The sequence below is a fragment of the Cyclospora cayetanensis genome, unplaced genomic scaffold (assembly GCF_002999335.1).
Source record: "Cyclospora cayetanensis isolate NF1_C8 unplaced genomic scaffold, CcayRef3 CcayRef3_contig_26, whole genome shotgun sequence".
In the NCBI taxonomy this organism is placed as follows: domain Eukaryota; phylum Apicomplexa; class Conoidasida; order Eucoccidiorida; family Eimeriidae; genus Cyclospora; species Cyclospora cayetanensis.
The window spans coordinates 240,515-264,159 of NW_020312214.1; the positions used below are offsets into that span (position 1 = coordinate 240,515).

Below are 23,645 nucleotides of genomic sequence, written 5' to 3' on the forward strand. Positions count from 1 at the left end.
TTAAATGCGGAACCTTAGAAGCGTAGTTGTTTTAATCAAAGCACGAACATTTGTGTGCCTTCGGATAGCACTTCATGTCCCACAACAGCCGAAGCCCATGTCTTAGGTCCTGCAGGTGCGCTTGAAGATATTGACTAAACCCTCAGCCTTCAACCATGTAGATAGCCATCCACCACTCCTTGATCAGCTCGTTAAACTCTGGAGCAAGTTGATGATACAGTCCAGATGGGGCATAATCGACTTAAAATGACGCACGGGTATACTCAAGTATGGGAGTTTGAGTGTGCAACCGTTTTATGGCTGCCACTGGGTGCATAATGATGTGAAAGACAGCATCTGTAAAGTCTACTGTCAAGTAGAGTTTTAATCCGTGTAAGTTGTTACGCACATCGTCAATGTGAGGCAATCCGAGATTCTCTTCAAGAGCAATTGTGCACAGGGGCTAAAAGCTAACAAACGCACATGCACCATCTTTTGTCCTATGTGGCATCTACAAAAGGCTCTGCCCCAAATAAGGATCGGTTTCTACACAGATATTTTTTCAAACATATTGACCTGCTCAATCTCCTCATCGTACTATGGGAATGTTGATTATTGTGGAACACACTTTGGGCTGATCGGTACATTAACTCAAAATGGTGCGCTGGACGACCACCAGGTGACCAGCATGCTGGCAGCTCGTCATCAGTAAGCAAACCCCGAACGCCTTTTGATTTTTGACCATTTTTCTTCATCGGCTGAAAGCTTAATCGAAGTTTTCGATAAAGAGCGCGTGCAGCTTCGGGAAGACGCGCTCCATGCTAGAACTTTGCTACATTAGTACACTGCCGAGAAGCCCACATGCAAATATGCCTCGTCTTGTAGACATACGGACACTAACTTGCTCACCAAAGATGAAAAAAGTGTATTTGAGGGGGTCAGGGGGCATCTTCTTTTGGCGCTTCCTGGCACACTAACCTTGTCCGCAAGCAGCTTTTGGCCTCATGCGCGCCTTCCATTGGTCCGCCCATGGCAGCCCTAAAATTACATCTTGGTGCACGGCTCAACATTAAATTTCAGACCATGCCTAGTGAAACCAATTCCAGTTTGATCTAGCGGTTCGGTTTAGGAGCCTTGCCAATACTTGCATTCTGATGACCGAGAGACTGCACTTCTGTGCCGTCTCTTTAAATCCAGATTCACTTCCTTTGTAGTACAAGGTAATGCTAGAAATTTAGACCATTGATGTGATGTAATATCAGGAAAAAATTGACATGTGGTCGGCCGTGTACTGCGGCTCTTTCGTCTGTGACCTCCTCGCTGTGCCGCGTCTTGCTTGAAAGTATTCAGTTTTCCTGATGCGTCTTCTTTTTTGCTAGCCAAGCAGCGTGTTTTCGGTGCCCCCAGCTTCTTTGCTAAAGTTCCCTGGCTTCTTATATGCTGTTTGGCTTCTGGATTATATGGCACAATCTCTCACAGTAGAATTCGAAGCATTTTCGTGGGGCTGTTTGGAGCTACTAAGGGTAGTGTGGGTCCCTCAAGCTTTCTTTCCTCGTTCACTGTAGACTGTAGGCTAGGACCGGTTGACACGTACCCGTCGTCCATGGGTTCAAATCCCGACTTGGCTCTTTCTTCTCGGCCCAAGAGGGAGGAGGGTTGCTCAGTTGCTCCTAAAACCTCTACTACTTACACATCCGTCGGCTGTTCAGTCGCTGAGCTGCTGCCCACCCTGCGATCACCTGATGTAACATTCCTGGGAAACCACATATGAATTATTGATAAAACACCTGTTCGACTACATTGTGGCTGTTGCAAGCCCGAAATTTTATAACTCTTGCGATGTACCAATACATTGATAGCTATCAAGAAATTCCTCGAATTCAATTTCAACTATTTTCGAAACTCTTGCTGGTGAGCTTATGTCCGCATAAGTCGGTGAGTCAGGGCTTGTGTGACGCTTAAAATGCAGTAATATCTGCAGGTGCACAAATTCCTTTACATTATTTATCCAGTACTGAGGTGCTTCAACCTCAAAAAAATATGCCGCAATGGGCACTCGTTTCCTTCCAGTCTGGAAGGTACACAGCGAGCTCAGCCTCCCACCAGCTAATAAAATATTTGAGTGGATAAACATACTTTTGACTATCATACATTTCTGGTCGACAGAGCCTTGTTGACACATCCGTAAATGTAATGGGCTGACAAAGCTTGCTGTTCAACCACTTGTAAACATTACTGCGTTCACATCAGCTTACAGAACGGCATTTGCCACCCCAACAGGCGTTGCGCCACAGTCAAATTCCTTCTCCAGAGGAATTTTCATTCTTCACAAAATTGACCAAATTACTTGGCTAAAGGCAGAAAGTGTTGCTCAAAACATGATGGTCCAATGCATCCACAGCCGGTGGATAAGGGGGGTACAGCTGCACCGAACCATGCGGTGCCTCCAGCTCTAACAGTCTCCTTGAGGCCTCCTAGGGATAGTCTGACCTCTAGACTCGGTACAAACTTGATAGAGTTTATCGAGTGTTTTGCCAGGAAGCTCCCGCCTTCCTCTGCCTGTGGCATTCACAGAAATGGAATAAGAAGAGAGAGGGGGCTGGAGTGCACGTAACTGAAAGCCTCTAGTACACTGAGCAGCCACAGCTGGTTGCACGCAGCATCTAGTGCACATGTAGACAACATTTTGTCTTTTTGTATCCAGCTGCCAGTATTGTCCACTCAATGAGATAAACGAAACGAGAAGCCAGATAGCCATTTCACGACTGAGGCCAAGTGAAGAATGACCAGTGAGTAGAAAGCGTGTACGCTTAGCTTAACCTGCTCGACTGGGAGTATTGTTTGCTGATTGCGCGTAGCGTCTAGCGCACCCAAAATAGCATTACGTCGTCTTGCATCGAGGTACTCGCACCTCACAAAAAATAGGGTACACTAACAGGCAAATTTACTAGCCAATTCTCTACTTTTTTTTCAATATAACTAGAGTAAGGCAAAGTGCGAAAATGTAGCTTGCCTGCTGTCCAATTAGTTAACGTGAAATGGCTCTAGGACCCACTGGGGCATCACAACCCATACAGGGAAGACGTTGCTTCCAGCTATGTTCTTGAGTTGTTCCAAAGAAGGCAACTGTGCTGAGTGTCTGGTGGTTGCAATGGGGCACATATGCAGTTATGCTTACGGAGCATCCCTACTTTCTTGGCTGTGGGGCAAGTAAGCTAAAAGCCACTAAGCAGGGCATGATGGACATGGGGTGGGCTAATGATGGTTTATGATGCATAAAACGATCTATAATGCACTTCAGTATACATTATTTGCTTGACAATCATGCAGCGCCTGTTCGGTGCCCGCCAGCAGTCCAGTGCTGGGGCTGGTGGGGAGGCACCTATGATATAGAGGGTGCTTGCAACTAAATTGCGTCGCTACTTGCATAGCCACTAATGTTCTAGGTAACTGTTGCTGGAAACTAAATTGAAGAACTAGACGCGTAAAATGCGCCGCAACAGTTACAGGCACCAGGTGAAGGGAGGGGCCGGGGCCGCTGAAGCAGCCGCCGCTGCTGCAGCTGCAGCAGCACCCCTCAGGCGCCCCACGTCCGGACCTGTCTGGCAGCCGGGCGCGCTGCACAAGAGCGTTGGTTGACAGTCTTTGTTTGGATAGGGCTAGTTTTCGTGTTATAGTACAGGGCAGCGAAAATGGAGAGCGAGGACAAGCAGCCGCAGCAAGAGGAGGAGAAGCAGCAGGAGCAGCAAGCAACAGAGGCTGACTACGAAGATGAAGTTGTAACATCTTTCGACAACCTCCTTTTGCATGAAGACCTCTTGCGAGGCATTTACTCTTATGGTTTTGAGAGGCCTTCGGCCATCCAAATGCGCGGAATCAAGCCTATCATCGACGGCCACGACACCATCGGACAAGCCCAAAGTGGGACGGGAAAGACGGCGACGTTCGTGATTGCAGCTCTCCAGAAAATCGACTACAATAAGCCCGCTTGCCAAGTTCTTATCTTGGCTCCAACTAGAGAACTTGCCCAGCAGATCCAAAAGGTGGGTGCTTGTGCCCCACCAACCATCCTGCTGTGACAAATTTGCTGCTAGGACAATGCCTGTCTTTGTTCTCTGCTTTTTATTTCGCTTTCCACGTATCACCGCTTCATTTTGTTTTTCACCTAGTGGAGGACTCGGTAAAGCCTGCATCATATGCGCATTTTACGGGTTGGCGCCCAGTTTGCCACTGTGGGGCTTGGTGTTTGTTCACGGGTGTGGGCCGTTGGGTTTTGAATATGTATGTATCCAGAAGTTTCTTGATCGTGTCTTACTTAGTAGAATCAGACTCAGCTTGTCCTCAAGATGGTTCTGGCTGGACTGAAGGGCGGTCGATCCACGAACGTGCATCCACTGGTTGGCATGTGTGGTACCTTCGTATCTTCAGGTAGCTTTGGCGCTTGGTGACTACCTTGATGTTCTTTGTCATGCGTGCGTCGGCGGGACATCGGTGCGCGAAGACGCGCAGCGGTTGCACGGGGGTGTACACGTCGTGGTTGGCACGCCGGGTCGTGTGAACGACATGATGGAAAAGCGTCATTTGCGGTGTGAGCACATGGTTCTTTTTGTTCTTGACGAGGCCGATGAGATGCTGTCACGCGGATTCAAGTCCCAGATTCTTGCTGTTTTCCAGCACCTGCCCAGGGACGTGCAAGTTGCTCTTTTCAGCGCCACCATGCCATCGGACATTCTGGACCTTACAACGCAGTTCATGAGGAAGCCAAGACGCATTTTGGTGAAGAAGGATGAACTCACGCTTGAGGGTATCTCCCAGTACTTCATTGATGTCCAGAAGGAAGAAAACAAGTTCGCTACCTTGGTCGACTTGTACGAGACTCTGACGATCACTCAGGTATTTGAAATCCCGACGAGGCGTTGTGCACGATATATGGTTCGATGCTGTGAGTAGATTCTTGGATAATATCTGGTGATTATATATGGGGATCGTCTCGTGTTTTTAATATGTTCCGTTTTTGCGTGCTCGTTTGTTCTTCAGGCTATCATATACTGCAACACACGCAGAAAGGTGCTTCAGCTAGTAGACATGATGACGGGTCATGACTTCACGGTATCAGCGATGCATGGTGACATGGAGCAACAGCAGCGCGAGACTGTTCTACGCGAGTTCCGCAGCGGTTCTACCCGTGTTCTGATTACTACCGATCTGTTGGCTAGAGGAATTGATGTGCAGCAGGTGTCTCTGGTCATCAACTATGACATTCCTACATCCAAAGAGAATTACATCCACAGAATTGGTAGGAGCGGCCGTTTTGGCCGTAAGGGAGTTGCCATCAACTTCGTTACCACCAACGATACTGAGCAGCTCAAGGATATTGAAACCCACTATAACACCCAGATCCTTGAAATGCCGGCGAAACTGGAGACCAAATAAGCAAAATGAAGTGGAAGAGGATCGGACAAAGGGCGAGGAGAGGCGTTTCATGTGTCGTAGACCGACGAGGGCTGTGTGGCTACTTGACATTTTATGTCAGTCGACTGCGAATCGATTTATACGGAAGGCAGTGGCCTGCTTTGCTTAGCAGGGCCTGTGGCGAGCTGGGCTGAGGGTGTGTTGTTGCAGCAAGCTGTTTGAGGGCAGCTCGCCCGTCGATATTCACTCCTATCAAGAGTCTGCGGCCAGCTGGCCTTCCAAGCGGCGTTTGGTTGCAATAACGCGCAGCAGCAGTTACTGCTGGATCCGCACGAGGGATTTGCCAGTTGTTTCTGGGCGACAACTGGGTCCTTCGCGTTGCACGGATGGGACTTCAGTTATAGCACAGCCCCAGGACATCTGTCAGTTCCTCGGGGCTACCCTGAGAGCTGTCGTTTCGGCATTCATTTTGAGGGTGCCGGAGAAAGTCGTGGGGTTGGACACTTAAACGATGCTAAAAGTATGGCGGAAGATCCGTTGTTTTTGCAGCATAGGTTAGTCTAGTCCTAGATTCGAAAAAGACTGGAAACTAGGTCTAGTTTCAATAATGCGGTTCTTATGAACCCCTCGTCCGCCGGCTGCACGTTCCATCAAGATGTTAGAGGTGTTTGACGGCGGTGCTTTGCCTCGCCACGCTGCATAGGCTTGAGTGGTATGTGGCTGGCTACCCGTAATTGTATGTTGCCAGCGGAACACAGAACCAGATAGACTAGTGTGTCGTGTAGCAGTACCTCCGTGCGCAGAACCATCGAACCTGAAGAGCCGAATTGCTGTGTGGAAGCTCCCTTCGCTTCTCTTGTATATTGATTGTTTTCTGCCATTACTCTGCTGTCTCGGGGCCCTTTCACAGAATATATGGTCTAGCTGCGAAAGAGATCTGATTTAGAACTATTCGCTGCCCCCCTCGCTCAACATTTGTGCTGGTCTCGGCTTGATCAGTCACTGGCGGTGAAACAGGTGGCTGGGGCTGGAGTGCACCGGGTGCGCAGTGTATTGGGCATCATGCATCAGACAGTAATGTTTTTATGATATACTTTATTCCGTGCAAAAGAACGGCACTCCATTCTCCGGGTCAGTTAGGGGGAAGCGACTACCTAGCGGCCGGTTGGTTCCGGGGGCGGCAGCCTATATTGAGGCGACGCAGCGTTGAGTATTTCGTTCCTCTTCAGTTCCTTTCCGCTTGCACATTCCTTCTGCTCTTTGCCTCTAATTATACTTCCATACTATTTCAAATTTAGGCGCACACGGTCGGTAATTCGTGCAGTTTTCTCCTTGCCATTCGGAACCTTCCGACAGCTCTTCTCACGTGAATACTTCACTTGTCTCATAATGACAGGTCTCAAGAAGGCCTTAGGGATGGACGCGGCTGCTCGTGGCAGCCCCGATAGTGGAGCATCCCGCGAGAACCGTGGCACAGGGGAGAAGCCGCAGGGGGCCTCCGCTGCTATTCAGCGTTTCTTCAGTGACGCCGATAAATACTTCGAGGATACGCCTTTGGCACAGCAGGCCTCTGCACTTACAGGACTCAGACCATCTGCCATTGTTACAGGCCTTGGAGTCTTTTTGCTTATCAGTCTCGGCACTGGCTTGGGCGGAGGAATAGTATGTGACATTGCCGGATTTCTGTATCCCGGTAAGCCCTATAGCAGTGCGCGCTGCTGCATCGAACTCGCAGTTGGGGTTTTCCTTGCATGACCGAATTTTGAACGGGAGAGACAAGCTGTCTTTTGGGGAAAGGAAGAGTCATGTCAACGCAAGCTCGATTCCTGTTCCTGGACGGTAGAAAAAGTCAGGGTTGCTGTGTGGGATAACTCTAAAATCCGCTTTAAAACAGATCTCGGTGTATACTGAGGCTCTATATGTGCTGCGTTGTGTTTTTCGGAGCATGGATGTCCTTTCGGGCCATTGAGAGCCCAGGAACGGAGGATGACAAGCTCTGGCTGACCTATTGGGTGGTTTATGCGGCATTTTCGATCGCCGAGTATTTTGTTGACATCATTCTCTTCTGGGTCCCGTTCTACTATCTGTTCAAGTTCTGCTTCCTTCTGTATCTTGCACTCCCATGCTTCAAGGCAAGATCCCTCGACCTCCCACGACAACAGCGTTGCAAATTCCCATCTACACTGGGACGCAGAGCTGGACACAAATTGCCTCGATTTTGTTTTGGGATTGTTTGGTTTTTTAGGGAGCTGAAGTTGTGTACAACGTCTTTATTCGCCCCTTCTTGCTAGTGCATCAGGAGCCAATTGACGCGTACATGGACAAGCTGGGGGAGGCGGGGACCAGGGCGGCCGAAGGGATTCAGCATGTCGTGCATGAAGGGTTTACCAAGGTTCATCAGGCAGTCGGTGCGGTGAGGCGCAAAGCAAACTAAGTGGTGCCATTCTTCCTTATTCTTAATGCTATTTGCACCAGCCTGACACCAGGCTAACGCTTTCACGCCGCAGAAGTTACCAGGCTAACGCAGACATGCGCGTGCGAACCTGGTTTGGTTCTTTTCTCTCATTGCAAAAAGGCCGAATGGCAGGTATGTGATCCGTTTCTACTGGGGCCAAAATGGGGCTCTGATCTCAGGCGCCCCGTGGACTTCTATTCCACAAAGAGGGAGCTGAGAAGTCCCTCGAAACTTGAGAAGTTTCGTCGAAGTCACAGAAACCTGACGTGAAGGGAGAGTGACGGGGTACCAGAGCCGCTTTGGCGGTTGACAGGTAATAAGAGACACCCTAATGCCGTCTGTTATTTTATTCGTATGAGCTGGGCACTGCATTTTGAAAGCTAGAAAGCAGGGTTGAAAAGCATGGGGGGAACAAAACCGCTCGAGCGGCTGGCCAAAGCGAGAGACGACGTATTGTATCGTGAGCTTCCAGCCCCGAGCTTGCTGGCGACAGCGTAACTGACCCATAGGATTTGGTGGATTACTGTTCCACATATCCCTCCGATCGAAGCTGTCTCTTTGCTACCCTTCTGATGGAGACACGCAGACGCAACAGGTCGCTGCATGTAGGTCGGGTCGATGTTTTGGCAGTGCTTATTTTCAGCTCGGCTCCAAGGCACCCATGTTGAGTTGCAGTGCAAAGTACCCTTGGGTGCACGAAGAGCCAAAGCAATCGTGTACATTCCTGAACGGTACTATATACAGCAACGCTTTCACCTTAGCACATTTACATTTGCTCCAGACAGGCGTCCCATACCTACCTCTTCACGCTACTCGTAGAGTCGCGGCTGTCGTAGCTTTGATTGAAGTGCAGTCGAAGTTCACTTGCGTCACGAAGGAGTAGTATCCCTGAAAGGAAAAGACTAGTCATTGCAGCATGCAGACGACATCCATTAGCGTCAGCTGCACGCCTGTTAGGCGCCGCAGTACAGGTCAAGCAGCTCATGCCTATGGTAATTTTTGCGGCATAATGTACCAGAGGAGTCCTGTTGTCGCAGTGTATGGGGATTACTTGACTAGCAAAGCAACGAGAATTGCAGTAGCCCACTCTGTAGCTTCTTGCGTCGCTGTCTACCATCGCGAGGCACGACGCAGCTGCGCATGCGCCTGAGAAACTCCATCGGCCCCTACTTTGACTTTTAGGGAAGGCATAGGGCTAAATTTACGTCGATACCCGCAACCTTTTTGCCCAGAGAATGAGTACTAGAGTCCTTGGTATTGGGTGCCTTCAAATGATGCAGCAATAGTTTCCCGTGGCAGGTCGTTACTGAGCTGTAGTACACATCAGCCGGGAACTAATAGACTTCATGCGGATTATTCTAAGATTTCGCCTCAGTCTCAATTTTCAGCATGTATCATGGGTACAAGAAGGACAACTGATCAAGCCAAAAAAGGGAAGCAACGCCACTAGGCTAATATACATGCAAATTAAGTATACCAGTTGTAAAAAAAATGTCGATACACACACGTGTTGCGTGTCTACATATATGTACATGTACACATGCGTATGAGTATGCCTAATCATGTACGTGCATGCGGTGTGCATGTATCTACTTGCACATGGCTGTGCTCTGTATAATACAAATATAAATGTACAGCAATGCGCGTGCATGCTCCTACCTTATAAATGCAAGTATACACGAAAGCATGTACATGTGCACAATGTTTACTTGAAGACAAGACTGCCATGTAAAAATATGAACGTACAAATCAGGTGACAGCATTCGAGCAAAATTTTGACATCACTGAATTGGGTTTGCATTTCAGGCTGTGCTTCCTGCAGGCAGTGCCAAGTAGTACGCGTATTCTGCTGCAGTACTCTATCACCGCGGCTGGATTCAGCTGGGTGCACCACATAGCAGTTTACTATAGCTTCATATTGTCAGAAGATGGCTACTATCTTATTTCTCACGGATACAATGTGGGTGAATCAGGAGGACCCAGCGCAGGGCAGTAGAGCAGACACATCCACTCTGTTGTTTGCCCTCATCAGGCCAGTTGCATGGCGCAAACGAGACACCAATAATCCCCTCTGATACTGCTGCAGTTTTTGCTGTTGCGTCTGCATCACCAGAGAGCGCGTTAGCCGTACCATTCGCGCCTCTGCTTCCTGAGTGTACAACATAGCCCATCACAACGGAACCCCCGTTAAATAAACTTTCTGCTACATAGACCTAATTACAGAGCGCAGCAAAAAGTGGCACTAGCTTAGCATCACTCGCAAGCAAAGGCGTTCTGGTCTGGGAAGCGCAAAGCCAACACACGGGTTGTGCAGCTAGGACGGATTCAGCGACGAACCTGCAGCACCCCTATGTCTGCTGTGGTCTTCTCGAACGCCCCTCTGGCAGACCTTGCCCAATCAAGAGCCTTACGCCAGTCTCCAATAGACTCGTAGATCCAGGACAATTCAGTGTACACCTAAAATCCCAAGAAATCTACAGAGATGTCCCTTTCAGCACCCAGTTCTCCCTTAAAAGAAGGCAGCCGCCAACCCCTTCTAAGGAACAGCGCCACAGACGCTCCTACGATGCAGCACACTATTCCCAAGTTATTTGAGATAGCCAAAAAAACGCACCTCAGCACAGTACTCGGGGCTGCAGCCTTGCAACTCATCCAGGGCGGCCTCTGCGGCTCTCAGGCAGCGAACGGCGCTCTCTAAGGCTTGTTCTCGTTCGTTTTGCTTTTGCAACTGTTGGTACTGCTGCAACAAGCAGCGGGATGCCCCTAAGAGCAGTAAGGGTAGCATTGGATGGGCAAGGCCTGCGGTCCACGTATGCAGCATAAGCAGCGCTCGCTGCATATGGCGCAGTCCACGGGTCGTGTATTGGTTGCCCGGTAGTCGGGCGAAGGCGTGAGCCAGCGCAGAGTGGATATCAAGCGTTATCGGATGGTCTGGACCGGCGCGCCTATCCATGAGTATGAGGCACTTTTGCAAGTTGTTGCATGCGTTCAGAGGGTCGTCCACAATACCTAGCAACTGCCCGATCGCAGCATAGCAAGTGGATGCCTCCCTGAGAGCGGCATCAGCACAAAGCCAACTCAGCACGTACTTCATATATGTTAAACCTGTTGGCTTAACCTTCACCAAAGGAACAGAGAGGCTTTAAGGCACTCTGTGCGAATTATGCACCCCAATTACGTGGTCTGCTGAATATGAAGAAGGGCTAATTAGCGGAAGAACCAGATAATCGCGACCACCATGTGACGGGAAAGGAGAAGAGCGAAGGGGGTGTCCCGTCTCCGAGAGGGCGCGGGTCGGACTGGAAAAGGGGAAAAATGGTGTGACTCACGAACAAACAGCGCCTGAGAGCTGGTGAGCTACACAAAGGGCTTGCTGCAGCAGGTCCAGAGCTGCGTCGAAACTTCCAAAAACGCAGCAATGAGACGCCGCAGAGAGCAGGGCACGGACGACGTGAGACGGGGGGTGAGCACCCTTAGGCACCGGGGCAATCCTTGTAATGTCCTCCGCCTTCACTAGGTGGCTGCAGAAGTCATTTGTGCTTACAGAACTGGAGTCGCACTGCCCTCCTTGAAGCACTTGTTCCCCATGGTGCTGACCTTCAAGAACGCTTCTTGCCTGCTGCCGATGAGGCACTACAGAACCTTCGCTAGTATCGTCTCCCATATACAGTTTCTGCTCATTCGCCTGCAGCAGCACTAGCCACTTAGGTACCTTCTGCTTTTGTTGCTGCTGCTGATACAAGCGCGGAATCACCTCTGCTCGAAGCTGTATTCCGAGGGCAGCACACAGGCTGCGCAGAAGGACGAAGCGGCCAGCAACCGAGCTCAGGGTGATGCATTGGAGGGGGGTGCCGGGCAAAAGTTGACCAAAGCGCGTCCAAGCGCGGCGCCTGATAGCTTCCCAGAAGCTCTCAGGCGTCTCCTCCAGGACTGCACCCAAGGCCCTAGTGGGGCCTCCACGCAATGCTACTGCGCCATTAGGCATTGCCGTGCCTGAGCCATTGACAGCAGGTTGGGAGGGCGAAGATAATACGACTGCGGAAAATAAGCACGAAATGAGATGAGCCGCTGCGGGGGCCACTTCCCCGAGGGTAAGCGTGGAGAGGTGCCGGTTTATGCGAGACTTCGCACAGCGCAGTATAATGTCCCTTTCCAGCAGCATTTCAGGGAGAGATGCAGCCCTTTCCGGGTTCATTGCCTGTATGGCACGGTAAATCGCGCCCAAATGGCGGCAGTTTAATCCGCAGCTGTGGATGAACGCCTTCAGACCCTGTGAATCTAGAGGAAGATCGCTGCTGGGGTAGTGGGCACACAGCAGTTTGGCCGCTAACGGGACAGCCACTTGCCGCAGATATGCAGAGAGAAGCAGCAGACTCTCACGGTCTGCCTTACTAACTAATTCTGAATCAAGAGCCAAAGCCTCTGTTCCGGCGTCCGCCAGCAGGCGGTTAGCCTCCGGAACGCCTGGAGGGAGAGGGAATGCCATCGCACATGCAGTAGCTGCAAGGGAACCCGCACGAGTGGCCAGGTCGCAGTCCTGCAGAAGCGACACGTCCTCCCCAAGAAGCGATAGCAACGCCACATCACCTGCTCTCCCCTCCAGTGCGGCTGTGGCCATCCCGGCTGGAACAGTACCAGCAACCTCGCCTATTTCGCTTGCTGCAACGGAATCAGTATCTAAGGGCCTCCTTGCCGCATCTGTGCCTTCCTCGTTCCCCTTCGAAGTCTCCTGTCGCTTCTGATGCTGTTGCGTCATGTTATCCTGCAGCAGCAGCTTTTCTTGCTGCTGTTGTACCGTATCTTTCTGCTTCGTCGAGGTAGAATGCTGCTCTTCTCGTTCACGCTGTTCTAATTGCCTTTCGAGGGCCGTGCGAAGACGGTCTATTTCCTCCCGCCTAGTTTCCAGCAACGCCTCCTGCTGCTCTCTAGCCCTCTCCATACACCTCAACAGGGTATCAGTACAACAATCATTGGTCAGCTCCTGCAGACGCACCACGCGACGGCTGAAGCCGTTTATGCCCCCTCTGCTGTCGCTGCCGAACCAGGAAGCAGCTCGCAACAGCTCTTTCGTAGTGGTTCTGCACTGGCTCCTCCAGACCTCTTCCAGACGCAGCTGCAGCTCCTCCTCGAGAGTAGGCGGCACATTTGGTGCAGCAGCAGACTCTGCCCGGACCTCCACGTCGCCTCCGGTCTTGTGCTCCTCTTGTTGCTGCAGCCGCTCATGGGCAAGTTGTCGCTTTCTGAACAACAGGAAAGCCCTCAACAGTTCAGGACGCACTTCTGGGCATTCTGTTGCATGCGAGGGCCCTTGCGCAAAGCCTGCTGCCGCTGCAGCAGCATTCAGTTCCTCTGTCGCTGCTGCCGTGGCAGCTACGGCAGCAACAACCGCCGGCTCTCCATTGGCGCGCGCGGTATGACGTGCAGCAGCAACAGCGGCCGCAGCAGCAAGCTCCGCCGGTGTCTCTCCTAGCCCGAAACGAGAAGCTGCAACGTCCAGTGGAAAGAAATGGCGAAGAGATTGTGGCGGTGATGTCTTGCTGTTGACGGGGAGCTTAACCCCCAGAATCTGCCCAACAGTAGCAAAGGTATTTGCAGTGCAGCAAGGACTTTGAGACTCTTGTTCTGCTTCATGTGCTGCCACTTTATAAAAGCTCTGAACCCCAGGTAAATCCTCGTGAATCGATTGGCAAAGAATGCGGCACCCAGCATAGTCCACCGTCACAGCCATCAAGCCTGGAGCTTTGAACTCTTGAACGGAAGGCACTGCTACTCCGGTAGCCCCACGGAAGGCAGCGGGTGCAGAAGCAGATGAAGCAGCAGCTGCTGCAAGGCCTACGTCCTCACATAGCCTGGCCACCTCTGCTGCCTCAGCGGCCTTTCTCATTGCCTCACGGACAGCATCGTTGGCGTCCAGGCAGCGTCCTGTCCCCTCTGCAATAGAGCAGCTGCAGCCGAAGAGTTCGCTGTCTGCCATTAGGCAAATGTTATTGTGCACATAAACCTGGTGTACGGCGGCTGCGGGTAGCCCCTTCAGTGCATCGCCCGCTGTGGTCTTCATACTGGGCATAGAACGTCCCCCGTAAGGGAGCAGCTGGCGTTCCCGCAGTGCGACAGCTCCCTGCAAAGCCGCTTCACGAAACTCTGCAGCTATCTGCGTCACAGCAGCAGGAACAGCGTCAGCAAAACCTTATGCTCCAAAGAAATTCTGTGTGCAGACGAAACGGGCCTCGCTGGAATGGCCAATACACTGGGAGAAGACGGCAGCAGTACCATCTCATCGTGCTAACGGCCGATGCAGCGCGCTTCTCGCAAGTTTCTGGCTCAATACTTCAGAGATTCTTGCATGCCCATGCCGTCGAAAAGGCAAGAGCCACTTGGAGCTAAGAAAGGTAAAAAGCCTCAGGCCTGTTGATCTCCGGGCACCACAATTTCTTGCCGCTCGGAAATTGGATGAGTAGGCTGCTTACCTTGGAGCTCTGCTTTTCGCTCGCAATACACTGCGCGAAGTCTCTTGGTGGTAGTGCCTCCAAAACTGCCGCATACTCGGCATTCCACAAACGATGGCCAGCATGCGCAGCCGCAACAGCTGCGGCCGTCGGTGCCATTCCACCGAAAAGATGGGCCTCAGGGCTTAATGCTTGTTCTTGCTGCAGCAAGAAAGCAGAACAGTATATCACCAGAGCAATCTGGTGCCGGGGTGCAAGGAAAGAAGACATCGGTGTTGTGAACGAGACATGGGCAACCTCGAAAAGGCAGCTTTACACGAGACAACTATAAGCGTTGATGCAAGCGCTGAAACAGGCAACACACAAGGTAGCTGGATGAACTCTTGTGAGATACCCCTCGCCATACTAGAGCTGCATCGTCATGGCACACCCTGCTGGTCTTCCTCACGGAGTGCGCAGCGGTGACGGCGCAACCAACAAACAGACTACTACCTAACTTCCCGTTCGCACATTCCGTCGCCTTTGCTGGGCTATGTGGAGTCCCCCAGCTGCCCCTATTTGCATGAAACCTTCATATGCCTCCTTCTACGACCTCCTTTTCACCTCCTTCTGTCCCTTAGCCAAATCTATGAGCTGCTGGAATTGTTAGCAAAAACTTGCCTCCGTTTCGGCCGCAAACGGCGGGAGGAAAGGCTGCAGAGAGGGCAACGCGTGCAACGGCAAATCCGCGTCAAGCAGTTCCGGGACTATGTGCTCCAACTGCACCCCCACACACATCCGCAGCAAACGCATGCACATGAAGTTAACTAACCGAGGCGGCTGCACAAAGAGAAACCCAAATGGAGAGACAGCTTCAGGACGCGGCACGGGCTTGTAATAAGGCGAGATAGCAAATGATGGGGAAACGAGAGGTCTGCTTGTCAGGGGGGCAACGTCCAGCACGCTGGTCCTTCAAGCGACTTTCTCGTGCCCCGTGGCGTCTAAACAGTCAGAGGCACGGAGTTCCTCACTCCAGTGGCAAAGGCCGGAGAGTAGGCGCATAGCAGTTCTGCCAACGTGTCGAAAAGAAAGTCATCTGCTGATTCCGAGAAAGGCAGACACCTGCCATCGGGGGCCGTTATCTGCTGCAGGGGGAAGACGTCAAACGAAGGGCCGGAAGGTGCTGTGGCAGCAGCAGCACTCGCAGCTGCTGAAAAACAGCACCAAACAGAGCATGCAAGAGCAACGCTCAAAGGGAAGCGCCCCCTTGAAGATCCTAGGTGACATAGCATGCGCCTGTACAGGTAGCAGCAGCCAGGCACAGAGCAGAGCAGCAGCGTCAGCGTGCCGCACTGTACGCACAGTGCCTCAGGGAAGAGACGCAGAAACCGTTCTCCGTCGAGGTGATGTAGAGGCGCAGTCCTTCGACCGTCTCTGCCTCCAGCCAGAGCAGGTGCCCCGCCAACTGAGCTGTCGGTGTGGGAGGGCCTCCAGGGTAGAGCCGTATAAAATTCAGCAACTGCACGATTCGGAAGGAGGCGAAGACACGGGTAGCGTGAAATGCACGGATAGAAGCCCACCAGTCGACACTCTGATAGCAACAGCTGGCAAAGGATTTGAAGCTGTCAGCCGCTGTGTGCTTCCCTCGCTTGCACACAAGCGCGCGAAACATCTGCTTAAAGCGTGAGTGGAAAACGCGGCAGGGAGACCACTACAGCTTCTATTGTGAAGTCACAAGACAGGGAAACGAGGCACTGCAGCAGGGAAAAGGAAGCGCTACCTGGGGTTTGGGCTGCAAAGGAGAAGGCAGCAATGACTGCTGCAGAAGCAAGAGCTGCTGGGTGTGTTGCTTTTGGTCACTCAGAGGCAGCATCTCCTGGCAGTCCTGCAGCACGCCTCCCTCTGCGCCCTCTGCGACGTCCCACCAGGTAGAGGCCTCGAGAGCCTTTCCCCGCTTCTTCTCAGTGCGACACTTCCGCCTGTTGCTGCGCTGTCGCCTCGCCATGGGGGTTCCCTCTGTCCCTGTTGAAGAGCTCTTGCCTTCTGCCATGTCCTCGCTGCGGGAAGGAGTGGCATGTTCCTCCTGAGCTGCGTTTGCACCAAGCTGCTGCAACACGACGGGGCGAAGCACTGCCCCAAAGGCTCCGCATGGATCTGATGCATCTGGAAGCTGCCGCATCACAATTGCCCTCGGCTCGTAGAGGACTTCAGACAATCTCCGCAAATGAAGCAGCGAGGAAAGGGCATCCCAAGGTTTGGGCACCAAGTCTATGATATCTCCGGTGTCGATAGACAGATCTGCAAAGCCGAAGCTGTCTTGCAGCAACAGGGGTCCTCGTTCTGGCGCTGCCGCGTGCTGAGGGCCCTTTCGATGGAGGAGTAAGTCGTAGTGGGTGTAAAAGCACGATGGCAGCAGCTCCAAGAGCATACTCTTGAGGTCCGCTACTGTCTCTGTCACTCCAACCTCTGCAGCAACGAAGCGGCACTTGCCGCGGCTCAGTGCTGACGGAGATTGACCATCCGCGGGAGGCCTTTGCAGGCAGTCGCATTGCTCCCGTTCCGTCTGACTTCGTAGCTCCCCGGCGCTGCAGGGCCTCGAGGAAACCAGGCGCACCCATACCCTGCTAAAGGAGAGAGCTGCATCCATAGTAAGAGGTTTCACTGCAGAGAATGTGAGGGAGGGCGTGACAGCTGCAGTCTCGTATTGCCAGCGCGGACTTGGAGCACAGGTTCTCACGTGCTACTAGGGGAAATTGAGTGTACAGAGGCTTCAGACAGGGACTAAAAGGGCAGTGCTTGCTGCTTCAAGAGTGTGTGGCACCATGCGTGGCCAAGAAGACTTGGATACGCCCTCAAACCTTCAGAAAGCGTGCTGGTCGGCTCAGTAAGCAGCGAGGGCTTCTGCGCAGGTCGGAACCGCCAAGTCAAGGCGCCCTTTCGGGGTGTCCGGATGACGAAGACGCTTCAAAGCTGGAGATAAAGCGCCGTGGGAGCGCAAACTCGCTCCCCACGCGACCTCGTGCTTCGTTTAGCTGCTGCAGTCCCTCGGACGCCTCACGCCCCATTCATGTGCGCAGGACAGTGGAGAGTAGCGGATTCTTCGCCTCATCAAATAGAGCAGTGCTCAAAATATGATCGGACAAAGCAGAAAAGCTCGGCGTAAAACGGCCTTCTTCTGTGGGGAGATCCCACGGGCGCATGGGGTCTCTGTTCTGCGCCTAGGACTTCCCTAGGGGGAGCAGTCTGGCCCTGCCTGCTGTGCAGCTACTCCGCATGATCTTCAGGTCTTCCTTTTCCGCGGATTCGATATGTGCGCCAATGAAAGTAAACGAGATACAGATTGGATACTGGAGAGCCTTGGGAGCTGGCTTCTCCGAGGCTCCGCCCTCAGAACAGTCGATGCGCCGGTGACGTATGATTCCAGAAATCCTTCTCACTACCTCGTATGTAAAAAGGTGTAGCGGTGACATGCCATAAGCCAATCTGCACATTGGGGTTGTTCCCAGGCACATTTGTAGGGGCGACGTGGCTACTCCAGACAGCAATACTCGAGCTCGGTTCCCTCTCCCCACTGACTTGCAGTAACGGGCAAGGACAAAGAAAGAATCCCGCAGATCCTATTTCCCGCACGGCAAGTGCATTCACGGGAAAAAAAGTGGAAAGGCCCGCAAATCTGGAATCGCACAATTCCTTGTGTGTGGGATTCCTGTACAGGAGGGAGGCGTGTTTATTCTTAAGGAGCTAGCGGCAACTTGAAGTGTCTGCTTCCTTGCACCTCTGGCTGTTCTCGTCTGTGTAACGGCCTGCTGCCTTGCCTCAGCCTGCTCTCAGGCCGGGGGAAGGGCGAACGGATAAGGCTACTCGCACTACAGCTGGCTATCAGTCCCTTTAAGCACAAGAGGGAGGAAAATTCTAGGTCCTATTATCCTATGCTTTAAAGCCGTTACAGAGATCCACGCTATGGCCAGCATCACCAATATACGTAGCATAATCGAGTACCTAACAATGCAGAGGCCCGTCCAACTGGAAATATTGACTTTAAGAACAAGAACCGACATATGGAGGCGCTGCCAAACCCTGCAGATACCTCCGTACGCATTGTATAACGCCCATAAGCTGTTCAGCTCTCTAACGACTCGGGATTACAGGGCCTATGCCTCTTGGAAGAACCACTCTCCGCTGCGGGTAACTCGTGTTTCTCAGCTATCGATCCTGGTTCTTCCAAACTGGCTTCCGCTGATCCTGGTAATTGCACTGGCGCTAAATCTGGCTGGGCATGTGCTGTTTCTCCCTCTTCCCCCTGCGGCAAAGTGGTGCTGCTCGTTGCCTGCGCTACTGCTGCGCTAGCTCCTGAGGCAGCTGCTGTGTTTGTCGTCGCTTCTACCTCATCTGCCGGTGTGAAGGCCAGGTCCACGGGTATTTCAGAGCTGAATATTCCACTGGCGCTCGTGCAATTGCCTTCACCAGTGCCACTCGCACCGGCAGCCGCAGCTTCTCCATCTGTTGCGGCCTCCTGTGAACTGACGAGGAAGCCTCCGCAAAAGGTGGTTGTCGACTGGGCCACTGCTGTCGCATCGCTATGGTAGCTCACTTCGGCAGACCCGGGTGGTGCACCACAAAATGATTCCCCTGCTATATCCGTACTCATTTCCTTCATCTCCCTGGCAGCATCCGCCAGCATTGCTGCTGAGAATGTCACTGCTTCCGCTGCCTGCTGCAGCTGGTCGGCTTGCTCTGAATTCCGTGCAGCTGTCGCGCGCATCTTCCGCGTCATCGGGCGAGAGGCCTGGGAAGCGGCGGCCAGCTGTCTACTTGCAGTACCAGCGCCGCGTGTTCGTCCAGAACCCTTTCCCGATGTACTGCCCTGTGCTTCCCCCGGCGTTGCAGCTTGGGTCTCCGCGTCAGCTACAGCTGCCTCTCCCAGCCATTTCAAAGGCACCTCGGGGTACGGCCCCCCTTCTAGAGATGGAATCTTGGCCTGGTAGGCTGGCCCTATGCGGGGGTGGCTGTGCCTCTGGCGCATCCAACGGGACGGGTCAACTGGCATTTTTAGCTATTAGAGAGTATGAAAGTACTAAAACAAAGTCTGATACCAATTCTTTTCTTAATAGACACAAAAGGAACGTCAACGTGAGTAACGCCCCAAGAATCTGGCCGTTTGTGGGCACTCGTTGATGAAGGTCCCCGGGGAACCAAGGGTACCCTCAGTCCAAATAATGCACTTCTAGGGTAGTTTTAAAGAGCAACTAGCCAATAAATAATGAGTAAAACTTCAGGGATCGTCAGAAGCTGCGCAATATCGGACTAAGGGGAGAAGCTGCTTTTGGACTGCCATAGGCATCAAGGGAAACCGGAAACATGGACAGCCGCAGCTCAAAACATTCGCTTCATATTACTTGCTGTACTCACAATAAAACAAATTTTAAGCAAGAAGTCCACATTAAGACAATTAACTATTCTTTTACTTCTCAGAGCAACCAGCATGCCTGTCTGTTGGAGGCCTCGGTAAATGTACTCGCCGTGAGCTCCCTCTCTCTGTCTCTCCGTTAAGTGATCACTCATGCCTAGATAGAGAATACATTCTGGATATCACTGGGCTGCTATTGAGCCCTGCATCTCGCCTACTCGTCCACTACTCCGGTAAAGCCGCCTCTCCGTTTTCTTGTCCCATCCACAGTTTCTCCATGCATAGTCGCCAACGAAATTTACGCCGTGGATGCTCAGCTACGTGCATAGCCGCGCTACATGTCCTATTGACAACATGAATCCGTGTGCAATGTTGTGAATGCCAATATCGTTGCCTAGATTTAAGTTGTATTGCCGGTGTAGCGGGCGAAGTTCCACCTAATTATTTCGTACTGCAATAGCCATGCTGTGATAAGAATTGGCGAAGAAAGGACGAATCGATATGCCTCATCTATTGCAGGGTGCTGTTGAGACAGTGCAGGAAGCCTCAACGTTCCATGCATGTGCACTCGATGCTATGCGCAACTAGCTGTGAATGCTCTGAGTTATTAGAAGATGTAGCAACGCGCAACCTAGCTGCCCCTCTACCATCATGAAGAGAAATCTGGGAGACGTGGGGACGGGAAGGAGGGATTTCGTTTGGAAAGCACTCAAAAACTCTATTTTGACTTGAGTGTGGAGCTGGGTGTTCCCCCGAGGAGAGCTTAGAGGGAGCATCGCGTAGCTTGATGCAAATATTACCCCTCATTGACTGGTTGTGGATGCAATGAGACTTCATGACTACTCACAGTATGCCTGGTTTGGATCAAGGCATCCGTAGGTTAATCAATAAATTCTGTTGAACAACAATCTGAAAAAGAAACCCCCTGGTAACGGAAGCAGACTTCGGCAGAACGCCCATTGACACGGCACAACCAAGCCTGCAAGGATTATTTGAACGCTCGTACTGTATGAAACGCATTTACTGTAAACCTATAAAGGTTTTTTGGTGCGTTGAAAAGGTTCTGCTGATCAGAGAAGTATCTCCGCGGTACCATGGGCAAGTACTGGGAAATTTCATCAGGTAGCTAAAGATGTAACTCGCTTTAAACCCTGCAGACGAAGAGAACTAAGTGCTCTTTGCTGCTTGTTTGCATGAGGGAGGAACACTTTAGTGGTCGCTCTCTTTATGTAAAGGACATTCGCCTCCAGGCAGTACCACAAGTCTCACGCCCAGGAAAATTTATCCAAAGATTAGCGCAAATGAAATTTATGAAGGAACTGGGCTCACTGAATTATGTAAATCTATCAACCTCTCAATGCTTTGTCGCAAAGGTCACAATATACACGAACGGCACTTTATAAGTGGCTTGTGTCTGGTCTTCCGGAGGTGTGATGTGGTGGTCGCGGTGTTGTCACCGACTCCGCGATCCAATATCTAACAGGTGAGGTTTGCACGAACGCTACACAAGTTGAGATGTCAGAAGCAAATGAGTGCACGTCCTGTGTCTTGGGCTGAAAAGGAAGAACAGACTTGGAGTTTAGAACCTATGAAATTTGGGACCGTGTCAGCCAGCTTTAGCAAAAGGTCAACGAGGAAAGAGAAAAGAATGCCAAATGGAACCTGAACTCCTGAGCAGCTTCAGACAGCTTCTCAACAACTCACCTGTTTCCACTGAGGGAAATTGGGAAAGAGAATTCGGAAATGCAAACACATGCTGTATTCACAAGACAGGAACGAGAAAAATAGGCCCAGCAGGTGGGATTGCCTGGCGAGCAGAAACGGTGAATCAGGATCACCCCCCTTCAGGCTGAGGCTCAGTGACGGTCCTGCAGAGGATGCAGCCGCAGTTGGAGACCCATCATGGGTCGGTTCTAAGCTAATATAAGCTGGTATTATTGGTCCAAAAAATGCTAGCGTTTGTTGACACTGGATACGAAGTGGATCTGTTATTCGATGAGACGGCGCAGAAGTGCAGTCTGCTTCTTCAAACGTTAAGAAGAGTCCCTGAGACTTTGGCATACGGACTGACAGCAGAACTACAGAATTGGCAAGCCACCGAAATTGGATTGCAGAATCCGTTGCTCTGGTACCAGTAACGTTGTAGTTTTTGCGCTAAGCTAGTTGTATTTAATTTATCAAGAATCTTTCGCAAAAGTTCGAATAATTGGGTTGTCTCTTCGTGACCTTATTCATCGCAGAATTGCGTTATCTCAATACTATATAAGCTAGTCTTCTCTGCATGTGGACTAGGTGTAATGAGCAACCAGGTGCGAATTATCCGAGTACTCAAGAGGATGCAGATACACGCCCTGGCTGTCCCTTTTTGCCAATGTCGGAATTCTTGAAGGCCGTGGTGAAGGAGAAAGCGCCTCTAACAAGAAATTTTATGACTACCTATTGAGTTTCTATTGAGTCTGGAGTTAAATCTCTTCATACGAAGAGTTTGAACGGAGCGGTACAAGCAAGGTCCGTGACTTGTATGTTAGATCCGTGCAGTGCCTTTTTGACGCAAGGCAGATAACCCTGTCCGTTCAGTCTATTGTGGAATCCGTGAGAACAAGCTCTCGTGGTCCTCATGGGGTCCTGGAATGTGTCCCGCGGCAGGGGAGCATGTACTCTCATGTCTGAATTATCGGCAGCTCCAGCAGCCCAGTTTTAACAAAGCCAGCTCTTTTTGCAAAACAACGGCTCCTAAAAGGCTCTGAACAGATCTTATATGGACTTTGCTTTTGGTCTATCGGAGGCCAATGGCCACGGTAGCTTTTACGCTATTGTGACAGACTCAGCAAACATGCACATTTCAACCCTTGCTCCAGCTCTACGACGGCTCAGGAAGTCGCTCAATCATTCTTACTTATGTCTGAAAGCGTAACAAACGCCTCACGAGTCTTGGTTGATATTAATTTTCAATGTTTGTAAGTGCGTTCTAGCGTGATCTAGGGCCCGCCTACGTATTGATCATACTAGGGCCACTGCAAACCACGCTGAGGCAGATGGGTAGACAGAGCTCACCAACCGCATTCTTCTACAGCATATGCGACTTGATGCTCAGACCAATTCAATTTCTTGGCTTATTTTTATTTTGCAGACTGGGCGCATTTTTGGACAACAATTTTCCTACTAGCCGCTCTTCCACCTCTCTGGTCCACAAGAAGGATTTCCTCTCTGGTCCCGGCCTAGGCTTCGTACTCCAAGGCTGACATGCCTTCAGCAGCGGACGATCTCAGAATGCAGCTGGTTGGTCTACCCAACGGTACGCGCAGGGCTCAAACGAGAGAAGTACTGGAATTAAGATACGCGGGGTTGGCTGTGTATTTGAGTGTGAACATCAGGTCCTGATGCGTCAGCAGGCTCTGCAAGGAGCACCAGGTAACCAGACGAAGATCTGAGTGGCCATTTGGCTAGGAATATTCGTGATTCTCTCTAAAATCAATGCTAGTTTATACTTTGTCAATCGCCCCAAAACTTAAAGTTGCCGCAGAGCTATTAGTATTGGGTTCCTTCAAAGTTTAGAACACTCTCCGAAGTATTCGTGAAATTTGCCACGTACGCAGCTAATTCCTGTGAAGGTGAACGATCCACAGGAAAACGTAGAGACGCTGGATACTAGGACTATCAAGTGCTGATGACACTTGACGGTAGTTGCTTGTGAGATTGGATGGGGAAGGCCAACTTAAGTGGTTTCTGGGGGAGCAGCTCTAGGCATTTTTACCTGCTGGAGAATATACGGGTCTGTTAGTTAAACAACGCTAGTCGCCTAGACGTCATTCCTCCAGTTCCTTGACCAGTTTCTTTCTTTAGGGCAGGCACTGCATGAAGCGGTTACTTTTATCAATAGATGTTACTTGACACGTTTCCGGCCATTATTATGATGTTTACCAGACTCAGATTTCTGCAGAGAAATTCCCGCGTAGGTTGTCCTTAA

The 23,645-nt window shown here is 51.3% G+C and overlaps 4 protein-coding genes across 4 annotated transcripts; 2 read left to right on the top strand and 2 right to left on the bottom strand.

Moving 5' to 3' along the window:
* The first annotated feature begins 3,671 nt into the window (after positions 1-3,671).
* Positions 3,672-5,412, top strand: LOC34621299 (eukaryotic initiation factor 4A). Its single transcript, XM_026338414.1, has 3 exons — positions 3,672-4,022; positions 4,372-4,872; positions 5,017-5,412. Exons 1-3 carry the CDS (start codon positions 3,672-3,674, stop codon positions 5,410-5,412), a joined length of 1,248 nt encoding a protein of 415 aa, XP_026194199.1.
* Positions 5,413-6,780: 1,368 nt separating this feature from the next.
* Positions 6,781-7,825, top strand: LOC34621300 (receptor expression-enhancing protein 5). The gene is made up of 3 exons (XM_026338442.1): positions 6,781-7,084; positions 7,336-7,460; positions 7,637-7,825. The coding sequence occupies exons 1-3, from the start codon at positions 6,781-6,783 to the stop codon at positions 7,823-7,825; spliced, it is 618 nt and encodes a 205-aa protein (XP_026194227.1).
* A 1,990-nt stretch (positions 7,826-9,815) lies between these two features.
* LOC34621301 lies at positions 9,816-16,450 on the bottom strand. The gene is made up of 9 exons (XM_026338443.1): positions 16,052-16,450; positions 15,620-15,790; positions 15,303-15,413; positions 14,314-14,493; positions 11,184-13,997; positions 11,025-11,123; positions 10,461-10,964; positions 10,184-10,303; positions 9,816-9,995 (listed from the first exon to the last, which is right to left on the bottom strand). Exons 1-9 carry the CDS (start codon positions 16,448-16,450, stop codon positions 9,816-9,818), a joined length of 4,578 nt encoding a protein of 1,525 aa, XP_026194228.1.
* Positions 16,451-17,658: 1,208 nt separating this feature from the next.
* Positions 17,659-19,318, bottom strand: LOC34621303. Its single transcript, XM_026338444.1, has 4 exons — positions 18,656-19,318; positions 18,418-18,541; positions 18,024-18,086; positions 17,659-17,888 (listed from the first exon to the last, which is right to left on the bottom strand). The coding sequence occupies exons 1-4, from the start codon at positions 19,316-19,318 to the stop codon at positions 17,659-17,661; spliced, it is 1,080 nt and encodes a 359-aa protein (XP_026194229.1).
* Positions 19,319-23,645: the final 4,327 nt, after the last annotated feature.